Genomic DNA, 14955 nt, shown 5'->3' with positions numbered 1-14955 from the left:
CCGCCCCAACCCCACCCCAGTGAAAATGAGTGAGGGGGCGGGGCCTCGGGGAGGGGCGGGGCCAGGGTGTTCGGCTGGATGGGAGTAGAAAGGTGGCAGCCCGAGGTTGCACGGCCCTTGCACACGGACTGCAGGTGTGACCTGCCGCAGGGGGATTTGCACGCGCTGGGGGGCGGGGCCCTTTCCAGGGCCAGTCATGCCCCTAATAAAGATGGCCGCCACTCACCATGTGTTAGACGGGAGCGAAGTGAGGCTGCTCATAACCAAGATGGCCGCTGCGGGATCTGTCACGTGATCTTCACTGACCTCGGAAAGATGGCGGACCGCCGCTTTCAGCAGGTAGTGAAGCCGCCTTGCCTGTTTCCAAGATGGCCGCCACGCACAGCTTTACGCGAGCCCATCACCCCAACCCAAGGTGGCCTCCGAATCCTGTGAGTGACCTAGGTAGTCTAGCCAGCTCGCCTTCAAGGCGCATGCGCTGCCCTCACCGAAGATGGCGCCCACGCACCATACATCTGATAGGAGGTGAAGTCAGAGAGCCCTTCCGTCCAACATGGCGGTCACAGTGCCGCCGAGTCACGCTGTGCCCTCACCCAAGATGGCGGCCGGCCTTACATATGGGACAGGGCGAGGCCACGCCCCCATCCTGCCCTCATCTAAGATGGCGCTGGCCAGCCTGCTGCCGCCGGAGCTGCCCGTCAACCGGGCCGGCTTCTTCGGGCTGGCGGGGCGCTGCGAGCTCCAGGCCCCCGGGCCCCGCCCGGCCCCAGGCCCGCCCGGCTTGGCCCCGCCCGCCTGGGGGCTCCCGGCCGCGGGGGACGCCAGGATCGAGCTGCTGCACGGGACCACCACGCTGGCCTTCAAGGTGGGCGGGGCCGGAGAGGGAGCCCAGGGGCGGGGCTAGGCTGGGAGACCCCCCCCGGGGGGGCGGGGCTAGGCTGGGAGACCCCCCCGGGGGGGCGGGGCTAGGCTGGGAGACCCCCCCCCCAAGGGAGGAGGGGGCGGGGCACAGACTCTGCTATGTGTGTGGGGCGGGAATTAGGGGGGTGCCCCCTGTGACATGCTGCAGGGAAGGGGATTGAGGGCTGCGCCAGAGTCCATATGGGGGGCACAGTGGGGTCAGGGTCAGCCCCTCTGCCCCGGAGTGGGTTGGGCAGTGATCTGGGGTGGAGCGAGGGTGTAGGAATGGGGCTGCCATCCTCGGAGTGGGGGTGCCTTGCCCCAGCGGGGCCATACCCGGGCTTGTGCCCCTGACCCGCCCACCCCCTCCAGTGGCAGGAAAGTGGCGGTGGGGGGCACTGTGCTCCAGGGGGGCGTACCCCAGCTCGGTGCCCCTGACCCCTCCTCCCCCAGTTCCAGGAGGGCGTGGGGGGGGGCACTGTGCCCTGGGGGGGCGTACCCCAGCTCGGTGCCCCTGACCCCTCCTCCCCCAGTTCCAGGAGGGTGTGGGGGGGGGCACTGTGCTCCAGGGGGGCGTACCCCAGCTCGGTGCCCCTGACCCCTCCTCCCCCAGTTCCAGGAGGGTGTGGGGGGGCACTGTGCCGTGGGGGGGCGTACCCCAGCTCGGTGCCCCTGACCCCTCCTCCCCCAGTTCCAGGAGGGTGTGGTGGTGGGGGGCACTGTGCCCTGGGGGGGCGTACCCCAGCTCGGTGCCCCTGACCCCTCCTCCCCCAGTTCCAGGAGGGTGTGGTGGTGGGGGGCACTGTGCCGTGGGGGGGCGTACCCCAGCTTGGTGCCCCCTGATCCTCCCTCCCCCAGTTCCAGGAGGGCATGGTGGGGGGGCACTGTGCCCTGGGGGGGCGTACCCCAGCTCAGTGCCCCCTGATCCTCCCTCCCCCAGTTCCAGGAGGGCATGGTGGGGGGGCACTGTGCCCTGGGGGGGCGTACCCCAGCTCGGTGCCCCCTGATCCTCCCTCCCCCAGTTCCAGGAGGGCGTGGTGGTGGCGGTGGACTCGCGGGCCACAGCCGGCTCCTACGTGGCCTCGCAGACGGTGAAGAAGGTGATCGAGATCAACCCCTACCTGCTGGGCACCATGGCGGGCGGCGCCGCCGACTGCAGCTTCTGGGAGCGGCTGCTGGCCCGGCAGTGCCGCATCTACCAGCTGCGCAACAAGGAGCGCATCTCCGTGGCTGCCGCCTCCAAGCTGCTGGCCAACATGGTGTATCAGTACAAGGGGCTGGGCCTCCGCTTGGGGACCATGATCTGCGGCTGGGACAAGCGGGGCCCAGGTGAGGGCACCCCTGCCCCAGAGCACCCAGCCCCCTCCTGGGAATCTTCCTGCCCCCCGGGGCCCCAGAGTACCCAGCCCCCTCCCAGGGTCTCCCCTCCCTCCCCAGCTCCTCCCCCCTCCATTCATTTGTCCCTACCTTCCCCCTTGGGATGATCCCCTTATCTACACCTTCCAGGGGACCCTCATTGCCCCATCCCCTCCCCTTTGGCTTCACTTTGGGGAGAGGAGTTACATGTGCAGTGCCCCCTGTCTCTGGGAAGAGGGGGGACCCCGTAGCTGGGGAGGGGGAGCCCCCTGTCCCTGGGAAGAGGGGGGACCGCATCTCCGGGGGGAGCCTGCAGTAACCCCCCTCTTCCCTCAGGCCTGTACTATGTGGACAGTGAGGGGAACCGCCTCTCAGGCACCGCTTTCTCCGTGGGCTCGGGCTCGGTGTACGCCTACGGGGTGCTAGACCGCGGCTACGCGCCCGACATGTCAGCCGAGGAGGCCTACGACCTGGCCCGCCGTGCCATCTATCAGGCCACCTACCGCGATGCCTACTCCGGGGGCGAGGTCAACCTGTACCATGTCCGGCAGGACGGCTGGGTCCGCGTCTCCACCGACGACGTGGCCCAGCTTCACGCTCAGTACTGCGGGGACCCGCAGGGGGACGGGGCACCCTGAGTGTGGGCTGGGGCCGCGCCGGGGGGGGGGGGGGCACGGATTGGCCATGGGGATTCCCTGAAGGTTACAAAGGAAGGGGCTTGGCTGGGGTAACTGCACATCGCAGGGGACATGGCCTATAGCTGGGGGTGGAGCTAGGGCCATGGGGTGGCTGCAGGGGCCCATGGTGCGAGGACCCTGCTGGCTCCCTATAAAGCTGTTTCTGCCCCACTGCTGGAGAGTGTCGTCATTTGGGGGGGTAGGGGGTGGGCCTAGTCCTAAGCTGGGCTGCTAGTGAGCCCAGCCTGGCCCGCCTGCGCCACCCACTCCCTGGGGCTCAACCTGCCCCGGATCAGGGGGAGCCTGGCTCGGGGAATCCGGTGGGGGGTGGGGGAGGCAGGCTGGGGCTGGACGCAGTGCTCTGACCCTGAGTTCTCTGGCCTCCCAGGAAGGCTGGGGGAGGCACAGGGGACATCGCCGATGGGGGGCAGTCAGGATCGGCAGGGCCAGTGCCTGGCTGCTCCCGGCTTTACAGCCTGAGGGGCTACCCCTACCAGCTGTAAATCCCCAGGGACAGGGCCCGGGCAACCTCGCCTGACCCTTGCGCATTGCTGGCTTCCAGGGAGTATTGTGGCACTGCCCAGCGGGCCCCAGTTCATTAATTCCTCGAACAAAGGCTCAGAGCCAGCTGGGGGCGAGCGAGGAGGCTCTGCCAGTGCGGCCTTTCCTTGCGGTAGAAGCTGGCTGCCTGGCAGATCCCCAGAGGGGAACTCACCAGGGCATCGGCCGCCTGTCAGGTGCGGTTTGTCATTCGCCTGCCAGGGGCCGGCCAGTGGTGCTTGACCCCCGCAAATGGGGGAGTGGGAAATGAGGACGAGCTGGGGCGTGAGCCAGTGCTACAGCTGTGAGTAGAGCTGTGTGGGTACAGCCGGGAGCGACTGTCCCAGCCAGTGCTGCGGGGGTGAGTACAGCCCTATGGATACAGCCGACTCTGAGATAGCGCGTGCAGCGGGGGTGAGTACAGCCGGCAGTGAGTGTCCCAGCCAGTGCTGCGGGGGTGAATACAGCCCTATAGGTACAGCCGGGAGCGACTGTCCCAGCCAGTGCTGCGGGGGTGAGTACAGCCCTATGGATACAGCCGGGAGCGACTGTCCCAGCCAGCGCTGCGGTGGGGAGTGCAGCCGGGAGCCCCTGTCCCAGCCAGCACAGACAAGACGTGGGGCTGGAAGGTGAAGCTGGCCAATGAGGGTGTCAGTGGCGACAGGTGGATTTGCTCTGTGCAGCCCACCCCAGAGCCGGCCCGGGGTCGGTGCCATCCGGCCGGATCATGTTCCATGGGCTTCGGAACCGGCCCTGTGCCCTGCCTTCGCCTGCGATGCCGAGGTGGCTGCATGTCAACAACCCACCAGGGAGCAGCAAGGAGACGGGCATAGAACCCAGGAGTCCGGCTCCCAGCCCCACTGACCAATGGACCCTACTTCCTTCCCAGAGCCAGGGAGAGAACCCAGGAGTCAGTCCTAGCACCCAGCCCCTGCCCACTCTAACCACTTAGACCCCACTCCCCTCCTGGAGCTAGGGAGAAAACCCAGGAGTCCTGGGCTCCCCCCAAGTGGCCCATGCTCCTCAATCCTGCCTCACACACCCCATCTCACCCCCACTTCTCTTTGCTGGGTCACTCTGTGGGAGGTGACCCAGGGTTAACCTTGCCCGCACCCCATCTCTGCTTGACCCCACTGCCCCTTCCCCTGTATCCCCACCGTAGGGTGAGGAGTGGGAAAGGGGGGATGGAGGTGGGGGGAGAGTAAGAGAGACAAGGGTGCTCCGGAGCTGGGGCATGAAGAGAGGGAGGGTGGAGCACCGGGGGAGAGGGGGACAGGGAGCCAACCCAGGAGGGGAGAAAGGACAGAGAGAGGGTGGCTGGGGGGGGACTGGGAAGGTGGGAGCATGTTGGGGTGTCCCTGGCAGGGCCCCACTGAGGCATGCAGGAGAGGGAGATGTGTGCAGCTGGGGGTGTGCAAGCTGTGGGCCCACATGTGCAGCTGCGGAAGGGGGAGGGTGGAGCCACCAGGGGAGCAGTGCATGCTGGGGGTGGGCATATGCAGCTGGGGGGGGAAGCGGTTGGGGGATGGGAACAGCTGGGGTGCCCCTGGCAGGGACCCACCAAGGAATGCATGTGGGGGGGGAGGCAGGCGTGCGAGCAGCTGGGGGTGTGCGCGCTGTGGGTGGGTGTTTGTAGCTGGTGGGGTGGGAGCAGCCGGGGGGAGGGTTGAGGGGGTGGGAGCAGCTGGGGGGAGCAGTGTGTGCTGAGGGCGGGTGTGTGCAGCTGGGGGGGTGGGAGCAGTGGGGGGGGTTGAGGGGTGGGAACAGCCGGGGGAGCGGTGTGTGCTGAGGGCGGGTGTGTGCACCTGGGGGGGTGGGAGCAGCGGGGGGGTGTGTAAGGGGTGGGAACAGCCGGGGGAGCGGTGTGTGCTGAGGGCGGGCGTGTGCAGTTGGGGGGTGGGAGCAGCGGGGGGCTGTTAAGGGGTGGGAACAGCCGGGGGAGCGGTGTGTGCTGAGGGCGGGCGTGTGCAGTTGGGGGGTGGGAGCAGCGGGGGGGGGTTGAGGGGTGGGAACAGCTGGGGGAGCGGTGTGTGCTGAGGGCGGGCGTGTGCAGTTGGGGGGTGGGAGCAGCGGGGGGGGGTTGAGGGGTGGGAACAGCCGGGGGAGCGGTGTGTGCTGAGGGCGGGCGTGTGCAGTTGGGGGGTGGGAGCAGCGGGGGGGGGTTGAGGGGTGGGAACAGCCGGGGGAGCGGTGTGTGCTGAGGGCGGGCGTGTGCAGTTGGGGGGTGGGAACAGCCGGGGGAGCGGTGTGTGCTGAGGGCGGGCGTGTGCAGCTGGGGGGGTGGGAGCAGCGGGGGGGTGTTAAGGGGTGGGAACAGCCGGGGGAGCGGTGTGTGCTGAGGGCGGGCGTGTGCAGTTGGGGGGTGGGAACAGCCGGGGGAGCGGTGTGTGCTGAGGGTGGGTGTGTGCAGATGGGGGGGGGGAAGCTGGGCGGGCGTGTGCAGCTGGGGGGGTGGGAGCAGCGGGGGGGGGGTTTGAGGGGTGGGAACAGCCGGGGGAGCGGTGTGTGCTGAGGGCGGGCGTGTGCAGCTGGGGGGGTGGGAGCAGCGGGGGGGTTGAGGGGTGGGAACAGCCGGGGGAGCGGTGTGTGCTGAGGGCGGGCGTGTGCAGATGGGGGGGGAAGCTGGGCGGGCGTGTGCAGTGCCCCAGCCAATCAGAGCGGGTGGGGGGGGCGGCATGTGGCCCACGTCCCCTGGTGCACACACACGAATACAAAGAGCCGCCCGCGACCTTCCTGTATCCTTTACCCGCGGCGCTGGGGGGCCAGGCCGGGCCCCCCACCCCACCCCCCTGCGCTGCCTGGCCTGGGCACACGTGCAAAGAGGCGGCCTGGGGCAGGGCCGTGTGCAATCCAGAGGGGGCGGCTGGGGGGGGCTGGGGGGGGGGATAGGTACATGGGATGTGGCTGGCGGGGGGAGGGGTGGCTGGTTGGGAGGGAGTGGGGAATAGATAGATGCAAGGGGGCTTGAGGGTGAGGGGAAATAGATGCAGGGGGGCTGGACGGGGAGGGGCAGCTGGATGGGGGAGGGGAATACATGCGGGGGGGCTGGAGGGGGAGGAGAATAGATGCAGGGGGATGGATGGGGAGGGGGGATGATGGGGGGGGCTGGACAGGGAGGGGCTGGAAAGGGGAGGGGGATAGATGTGGGGGTGGGCAGGAAGGGCCTGGAGGGGGTAGATAGATATCTGTGGGGGAGCAGGATTCGGTTGCACAGCTCTTGCGGGTGGGAGGACAGATGTACACGCACCCAGGGGAGAAGGCCAGGGGAGAAGGCCGGTGTGGGGAAGGAAGGGGAGGGGAGGGGTGGAGAAGGCCCGGCGTGGGGAGGGACGGATGGGGAGGGGAGCGGTGGAGAAGTCCGGTGTGGGGAGGGATGGCCGGGGGGGGGGAGAAGGGCCGTGTGCATAGGAATGGGTGCAGGGAGTGCTCCCAGCCTCAGCGTGGGGGTGGGGTGCACAGGGCTGGCTTTCAACACCCCCACTATTAAAAATGTTCTAGCACCACTGGCCAGGCATGGGGAGGATGGATGGGGAGGAGGACCACGCGTGGGCGGCCATGACAGAGGGTGGCGTGACCTGACAGGAGGTGGGGGCGTGGTTGGCATGACCCAGGCTGGGGCGGCCATGACAGAGGGTGGCGTGACCTGACAGGAGGTGGGGGGTGGTTGGCATGACCCAGGCTGGGGCGGCCATGACAGACGGTGGCGTGACCTGACAGGAGGTGGGGGCGTGGTTGGCATGACCCAGGCTGGGGCGGCCATGACAGAGGTTGGCGTGACCTGACAGGAGGTGGGGGGTGGTTGGCATGACCCAGGCTGGGGCGGCCATGACAGAGGTTGGCGCGACCTGACAGGAGGTGGGGGGTGGTTGGCATGACCCAGGCTGGGGCGGCCATGACAGAGGGTGGCGCGACCTGACAGGAGGTGGGGGGGTGGTTGGCATGACCCAGGCTGGGGCGGCCATGACAGAGGGTGGCGCGACCTGACAGGAGGTGGGGGGTGGTTGGCATGACCCAGGCTGGGGCGGCCATGACAGAGGGTGGCGTGACCTGACAGGAGGTGGGGGCGTGGTTGGCATGACCCAGGCTGGGGCGGCCATGACAGAGGGTGGCGCGACCTGACAGGAGGTGGGGGGTGGTTGGCATGACCCAGGCTGGGGCGGCCATGACAGAGGGTGGCGTGACCTGACAGGAGGTGGGGGCGTGGTTGGCATGACCCAGGCTGGGGCGGCCATGACAGAGGTTGGCGTGACCTGACAGGAGGTGGGGGGTGGTTGGCATGACCCAGGCTGGGGCGGCCATGACAGAGGTTGGGGTGACCTGACAGGAGGTGGGGGCGTGGTTGGCATGACCCAGGCTGGGGCGGCCATGACAGACGGTGGCGCGACCTGACAGGAGGTGGGGGGTGGTTGGCATGACCCAGGCTGGGGCGGCCATGACAGAGGGTGGCGTGACCTGACAGGAGGTGGGGGCGTGGTTGGCATGACCCAGGCTGGGGCGGCCATGACAGAGGTTGGCGTGACCTGACAGGAGGTGGGGGGTGGTTGGCATGACCCAGGCTGGGGCGGCCATGACAGAGGGTGGCGTGACCTGACAGGAGGTGGGGGGTGGTTGGCATGACCCACGCTGGGGCGGCCATGACAGAGGTTGGGGTGACCTGACAGGAGGTGGGGGCGTGGTTGGTGTGACCAGGTCTGGAGATCATCTGTTGAGGGGGCAGCCCCGAAATCCTAGATGGCTACGGGGTGGCCATGAAAAGGGCCCAACATCAAAGTCCCCCTTGAGGGACCCCTTCTCCCATCTTTGCTCTGAGAACCCCCCTCCCGTCTGCCCTGGCCTAGAGACAGCCGGCTCACAGCCAATCGGCTACTTCGGGCTTCTCCCGCGCTAGCCAATGAGAGCGTTGGTGGCGAGGGGACGCGGCGCTTTGTACACGGCCCCGGCGCTCGCTCCCTCCTCCCATCGCCCCCGCCCCGCCCCCGCGCTGCACACAGGGAGTGGAACGTTGGGCAGGCCAAGATTCTAAACCGCTGGGCCCCAAGTAAACAACCAACGGCCCGGGAGGGAGGGGCGTCATTAGCATTTATGGAAATGAGGGTCCCAGAGGACTCCTCGCCCCACAGGACGCCAACCCCCCCCAGGCCCTGCATCACGCCAGCCCCCCCCAGACCTACGTCACGCCAACCCCCCCCCCCCGGCCTGCATGAAGCCAACCGGGCCCCATGTCATCCCAACCCCCCCAGGCCCTGCATCACGCCAACCCCCCCGCAGACCTACATCACGCCACCCCACCCTCGGCCCTCCATCACGCCAACCCCCCCCCCCCCGGGCCCTCCATCACGCCAACCCCCCCCCCCGGGCCCTCCATCACGCAACCCCCCCCCCCCCCGGCCTGCATGAAGCCAACCGGGCCCCATGTCATCCCAACCCCCCCAGGCCCTGCATCACGCCAACCCCCCGCAGACCTACATCACGCCACCCCACCCTCGGCCCTCCATCACGCCAACCACCCCCCTGGGGCCCTCCATCACGCCAACCCCCCCCCCGGGCCCTCCATCACGCCAACCCCCCCGGGGCCCTCCATCACGCCAACCCCCCCGGGGCCCTCCATCACACCCCCCCCCGGGCCCTCCATCACGCCAACCACCCCCCCGGGCCCTCCATCACGCCAACCACCCCCCCGGGGCCCTCCATCACGCCAACCCACCCTCGGCCCTCCATCACGCCAACCACCCCCCCGGGGCCCTCCATCACGCCAACCCCCCCCCGGGCCCTGCATCACGCCAACCACCCCCCCCGGGGCCCTCCATCACGCCAACCCCCCCCCGAGGCACTCCATCACGCCAACCCCCCCGCAGACCTACATCACGCCAACCCACCCTCGGCCCTCCATCACGCCAACCACCCCCCCCGGGCCCTCCATCACACCAACCCCCCCCCGGCCTGCATGAAGCCAACCGGGCCCCCATGTCATGCCAACCCCCCCAGGCCCTGCATCACGCCAACCCCCCCACAGACCTACATCACGGCAACCCACCCTCGGCCCTCCATCACGCCAACCACCCCCCCCCCCGGGGCCCTCCATCACGCCAACCCCCCCGGGGCCCTCCATCACGCCAACCCCCCCGCAGACCTACATCACGCCAACCCACCCTCGGCCCTCCATCACGCCAACCACCCCCCCCCCCCCGGGCCTTCCATCACGCCAACCCCCCCGCAGACCTACATCACGCCAACCCACCCTCGGCCCTCCATCACGCCAACCACCCCCCCCGGGCCTTCCATCACGCCAACCCCCCCCGGCCTGCATGAAGCCAACCGGGCCCCATGTCATGCCAACCCACCCTCGGCCCTCCATCACGCCAAGCCCCGCCCCGGCCTGCAGGAAGCCAACTGGGCCCCATGTCATGCCAACCCACCCCAGCCCTCCACCACACCAACCCGCCCCCAGCCCTCTATCATGCCAACCACCCCCAGACCTACGTCACGCCAACACTCCCGGCCAGCATGAAGCCAACCCACCCCTGACCACGTGTCACACCAACCCCCCCCCAGCCCTCTGTCATGCCAACCCTCCGCCCCAGCCCTGCCTCACTGTCAGCCTCCCCAGCCCACATCATGCCACCCACCCGCCCCAGCCCCGTGGCCAGTGGCAATGGAGCAATCTGTACAGTGGGAGGCTGAGAGCCATTGACCCAACCTGCAACCCTAGATATAATGGAAACCACTTCAAGCCTGGCCTCGTTCCAGTCCCCAGCCTGTCTCACATCAGCTTCAAGGGTCACCCACTTCTGGGTCAGGCCAACTCCCTTCCCCCATCCCGGGTCAGGCGCCAACCCCCTTCCCCCATCCCGGGTCAGGCGCCAACCCCCTTCCCCCATCCCGGGTCAGGCGCCAACCCCCTTCCCCCATCCCGGGTCAGGCGCCAACCCCCTTCCCCCATCCCGGGTCAGGCGCCAACCCCCTTCCCCCATCCCGGGTCAGGCGCCAACTCCCTTCCCCCATCCCGGGTCAGGCGCCAACCCCCTTCCCCCATCCCGGGTCAGGCGCCAACCCCCTTCCCCCATCCCGGGTCAGGCGCCAACCCCCTTCCCCCATCCCGGGTCAGGCGCCAACCCCCTTCCCCCATCCCGGGTCAGGCGCCAACCCCCTTCCCCCATCCCGGGTCAGGCGCCAACCCCCTTCCCTCATCCCGGGTCAGGCGCCAACCCCCTTCCCCCATCCCGGGTCAGGCGCCAACCCCCTTCCCCCATCCCGGGTCAGGCGCCAACTCCCTGGCCCTCATGGCCACTGATGTCTAGGCTACGGCACCCACCTGCCTCACAGCCGTCAAGCTCCCCTTGCAGCCAAGGCCCCCACCTGGTCACACCAACTCCCCCCCCGGCACCCATCCCCCTGGGTCATGCCCCACACCCCCCCTCACAGCCACTCACCCCCTTGGGTCATGCCACCCCCCCCCTCACAGCCACTCATTCCCCCAGGGCCACACCATCCCTCCCTCACAGCCACCCTCCCCCGGGATCAAGCCAACCCTGCCCTCACAGCCACCCCCCTGTCATGCAACCCCCCCCTCGCAGCCACTAACCCCCCGACAGCTGTCCTCCCATCATGCTAACCCCACCCTTACAGCCACCCCCCTTGGGTCACCCCCCCACAGCCACTCACCCCTTGGGTCATGTCACCCCCACCACAGCCACCCACCCCTGGGTCATGCCAACCCCTTCCCACAGTCGCCCGTCCCCCCGAGGTTATATTTTCCTTGACTTTCCCTCCCCTCAGCTCCCGTAGTGCTCAGCCCCGCCCAGGGGAGCCATGGGCTCTGGGAGCCGCCCCCGGGTGCGCCCATACTCTGAGATAGCGCGTTGAGCGAGAAGCTCCCACAAACCCTTGGGCTCGCCATGTCCTTCAGCGCCACCATCCTCTTCTCACCCCCCGGTGCCCAGGAGGCCACGGCCTGCTGCTGTGCCTGCAAGCGGGAGCCGGGGGCAGAGGGGGGTGGTGGTACACCCCCAGCCCCCTGTGCCCCCATCAGTGTCTCGGGCCACGGGCTGGCAGTGCAGAGCTCCGAGCAGCTGCTGCACGTCATTTACCAGCGCCTGGACAAGGCCGTGGGGCTGGCCGAGGCCGCCCTGGCCCTGGCAAAGGCCAACAACCAGGCCCTGCAGCGGCTGGAGGAGGAGGTGGGGGGGCTGCGGAGGGGGGCGCCCCCGACCGTCAAGGCCAGCCCCTGCCCGACGGTGGCCGAGGAGCCCGAGGAGCCCGAGGAGGAGCTGAAGGCTTGGGGAGCAGCGTCCAAGGGGTGATCGAGGAGCTGAGGCAGCTAGGAGCAGCGACAGAACCTCCCGGACGCCTGGGTTTCTCACCTGTGCAGCCTGGAGACTCGGGACTGGGTGGGGTGTGTGAGCCACAGACCCCACTGCGCCCTGCCATGGTGGTAGCTTAGCCCCCCCTGGCCGGGAACAGCTGGCTCCTGTCCAAGAGCTGCTTGGCAGTGATGCATTGTGGGAGTCACGCCAACCCCCACTTGGTGCCCAGGGCACAGGCTTGAAGGGCAATGCCAGTGCTGCGGATTGGGAGTGAGGGGCACCGTGGGGCTGTAGGGAGGGCACAGGGGGCTGTGAGCCAGGAGTGAGGGGCACCGCGGGGCTGAAGGAGTGTCCTAGGGGGCTGCGGGTCGGGAGTGAGGGGCACCACGGGGCTGTGGGGAGAGCCCAGGGGGCTGCGGGTCGGGAGTGAGGGGCACCGTGGGGCTGTGGGAGAGCCCAGGGGGCTGCGGGTCGGGAGTGAGGGGCACCGCGGGGCTGTGGGGAGATCCCAGGCGGTTGCGGGTCAGGAGTGAGGGGCACCGTCGGGCTGTGGGGAGAGCCCAGGGGGCTGCGGGTCGGGAGTGAGGGGCACCGCGGGGCTGTGGGGAGAGCCCAGGGGGCTGCGGGTCGGGAGTGAGGGGCACCGCGGGGCTGTGGGGAGAGCCCAGGGGGCTGCGGGTCGGGAGTGAGGGGCACCGCGGGGCTGTGGGGAGAGCCCAGGGGGCTGCGGGTCGGGAGTGAGGGGCACCGCGGGGCTGTGGGGAGAGCCCAGGGGGCTGCGGGTCGGGAGTGAGGGGCACCATCAGGGCTGATGCATTTCTCCCCCAGGTGCTGGAGGAGCAGCCCCCCCTGGAGGACCCTCTTCAGCGAGTGGTGGTCCCGGCTTTCCCCACCACCCCCTCCCCTTCCCCCCAGCCCGTGGGGGAACCCTCACCCTCGGGTTCCGAGGAGCCACCCCCCTGCACGGCCCTAGAGAATGGCAGCCCAGGGGAGCCCCGGTTCTCCCTGGGGTTCACCAGCGGCCCCTGCCGCAGCCGGGGCAGTGGGCCCAAGAACTCCCGGCGCAAGAGGGACCTGGTGCTGTCGGTGAGTGGAGGCTAGCCGGGCTGGCGGAGGGGGGCGGCTGGGGACCCCTCACGCCAGTGACTCACTGTCTGCCCCACAGAAACTCGTCCATAACGTCCACAACAACATCACCAACCAGAGGAGATTCAATGGCTCTGAAAGGTGAGTCCCTCCCCGCAATGAACCCAGGAGTCCTGGCATGCCCCTTCGCTCCGCTATAACCACTAGGCCCACCCACCTCCTAGAGCCAGGGAGAGAACCCAGGAGTCCTGGATTGCTCTCCACTCTGCTCTATCCACTAGGCCCCCTCCACTCCCAGAGCTGGGATAGAACCCAGGAGTCCTGGCTCCCAGCCCCACACTCTAACCTCTAGACCTGTCTGGCAGTGGGATGGGGGGCTTTGGCATGACTCTCGCCCTCCCTTCTGCCACCTTGGCAGCATCAAGTCTTCCTGGAACATTGGGGTGGTGAAATTCCTGTTGGAGAAACTGAGGCACGAACTGGTGACGAGTCAGCATAACTACACTGACAAGGAGCTAAAGGGTGAGTGCGTGTTTACACCTTGCCCCCCCGTGCCCCTAAACATGCTTCCTGCCCGACCCCTGACCCCTCTCTGTGCCCCTTGGCGCTTCCTGCCCGACCCCTGGCCCCTCTCTGTGCCCCTAGGCGCTTCCTGACCGACCCTTGGCCCCTCTCTGTGCCCCTTGGCGCTTCCTGCCCAACCCCTGACCCCTCTCTGTGCCCCTAGGCGCTTCCTGCCCAACCCCTGACCCCTCTCTGTGCCCCTTCGCGCTTCCTGCCCGACCCCTGACCCCTCTCTGTGCCCCTAGGCGCTTCCTGCCCAACCCCTGACCCCTCTCTGTGCCCCTTCGCGCTTCCTGCCCAACCCCTGGCCCCTCTCTGTGCCCCTTGGCGCTTCCTGCCCAACCCCTGACCCCTTGGTGCCCTTGGCGCTTCCTGCCCAACCCCTGACCCCTCTCTGTGCCCCTTGGCGCTTCCTGCCCGACCCCTGGCCCCTCTCTGTGCCCCTTGGCGCTTCCTGCCCAACCCCTGACCCCTCTCTGTGCCCCTAGGCGCTTCCTGCCCAACCCCTGACCCCTCTCTGTGCCCCTTGGCGCTTCCTGCCCAACCCCTGACCCCTCGGTGCCCTTGGCGCTTCCTGCCCAACCCCTGACCCCTCTCTGTGCCCCTTGGCGCTTCCTGCCCAACCCCTGACCCCTCTCTGTGCCCCTTGGCGCTTCCTGCCCAACCCCTGGCCCCTCTCTGTGCCCCTTGGCGCTTCCTGCCCAACCCCTGACCCCTCGGTGCCCTTGGCGCTTCCTGCCCAACCCCTGACCCCTCTCTGTGCCCCTTGGCGCTACCTGCCCGACCCCTGGCCCCTCTCTGTGCCCCTAGGCGCTTCCTGACCGACCCTTGGCCCCTCTCTGTGCCCCTTGGCGCTTCCTGCCCGACCCCTGACCCCTCTCTGTGCCCCTAGGCGCTTCCTGCCCAACCCCTGACCCCTCTCTGTGCCCCTTCGCGCTTCCTGCCCGACCCCTGACCCCTCTCTGTGCCCCTTCGCGCTTCCTGCCCGACCCCTGACCCCTCTCTGTGCCCCTTCGCGCTTCCTGCCCAACCCCTGGCCCCTCTCTGTGCCCCTTGGCGCTTCCTGCCCAACCCCTGACCCCTCTCTGTGCCCCTTCGCGCTTCCTGCCCAACCCCTGACCCCTCTCTGTGCCCCTTGGCGCTTCCTGCCCAACCCCTGACCCCTCGGTGCCCTTGGCGCTTCCTGCCCAACCCCTGACCCCTCTCTGTGCCCCTTGGCGCTTCCTGCCCAACCCCTGACCCCTCTCTGTGCCCCTTGGCGCTTCCTGCCCAACCCCTGGCCCCTCTCTGTGCCCCTTGGCGCTTCCTGCCCAACCCCTGACCCCTCGGTGCCCTTGGCGCTTCCTGCCCAACCCCTGACCCCTCTCTGTGCCCCTTGGGGCTTCCTGCCCGACCCCTGGCCCCTCTCTGTGCCCCTAGGCGCTTCCTGCCCGACCCCTGGCCCCTCTCTGTGCCCCTAGGCGCTTCCTGACCGACCCCTGGCCCCTCTCTGTGTCCCTTGGCGCTTCCTGCACTCTGAGATAGCGCGT

At 68.8% G+C, this 14955-nt stretch overlaps 2 protein-coding genes across 2 annotated transcripts; both read left to right on the top strand.

The window, feature by feature from the left end:
- Nucleotides 1-629: 629 nt before the first annotated feature.
- Nucleotides 630-3113, top strand: PSMB5 (proteasome 20S subunit beta 5). The gene is made up of 3 exons (XM_073326957.1): nt 630-865; nt 1923-2229; nt 2593-3113. Exons 1-3 carry the CDS (start codon nt 662-664, stop codon nt 2892-2894), a joined length of 813 nt encoding a protein of 270 aa, XP_073183058.1. The 5' UTR covers nt 630-661; the 3' UTR covers nt 2895-3113.
- An 8225-nt stretch (nt 3114-11338) lies between these two features.
- CUNH14orf93 (chromosome unknown C14orf93 homolog) lies at nt 11339-14932 on the top strand. The gene is given in 5 exon segments (XM_073326956.1): nt 11339-11738; nt 11741-11865; nt 12605-12862; nt 12942-13003; nt 13281-14932. Coding segments are annotated over 5 exon segments (1053 nt in total). The 5' UTR covers nt 11339-11368; the 3' UTR covers nt 13519-14932.
- Nucleotides 14933-14955: the final 23 nt, after the last annotated feature.

The sequence above is a fragment of the Lepidochelys kempii genome, unplaced genomic scaffold (assembly GCF_965140265.1).
Source record: "Lepidochelys kempii isolate rLepKem1 unplaced genomic scaffold, rLepKem1.hap2 scaffold_201, whole genome shotgun sequence".
Taxonomy (NCBI): Eukaryota; Metazoa; Chordata; order Testudines; family Cheloniidae; genus Lepidochelys; species Lepidochelys kempii.
Note: the sequence above shows the minus strand (reverse complement) of the source record. Positions and strands in the feature narration are given on the sequence as shown.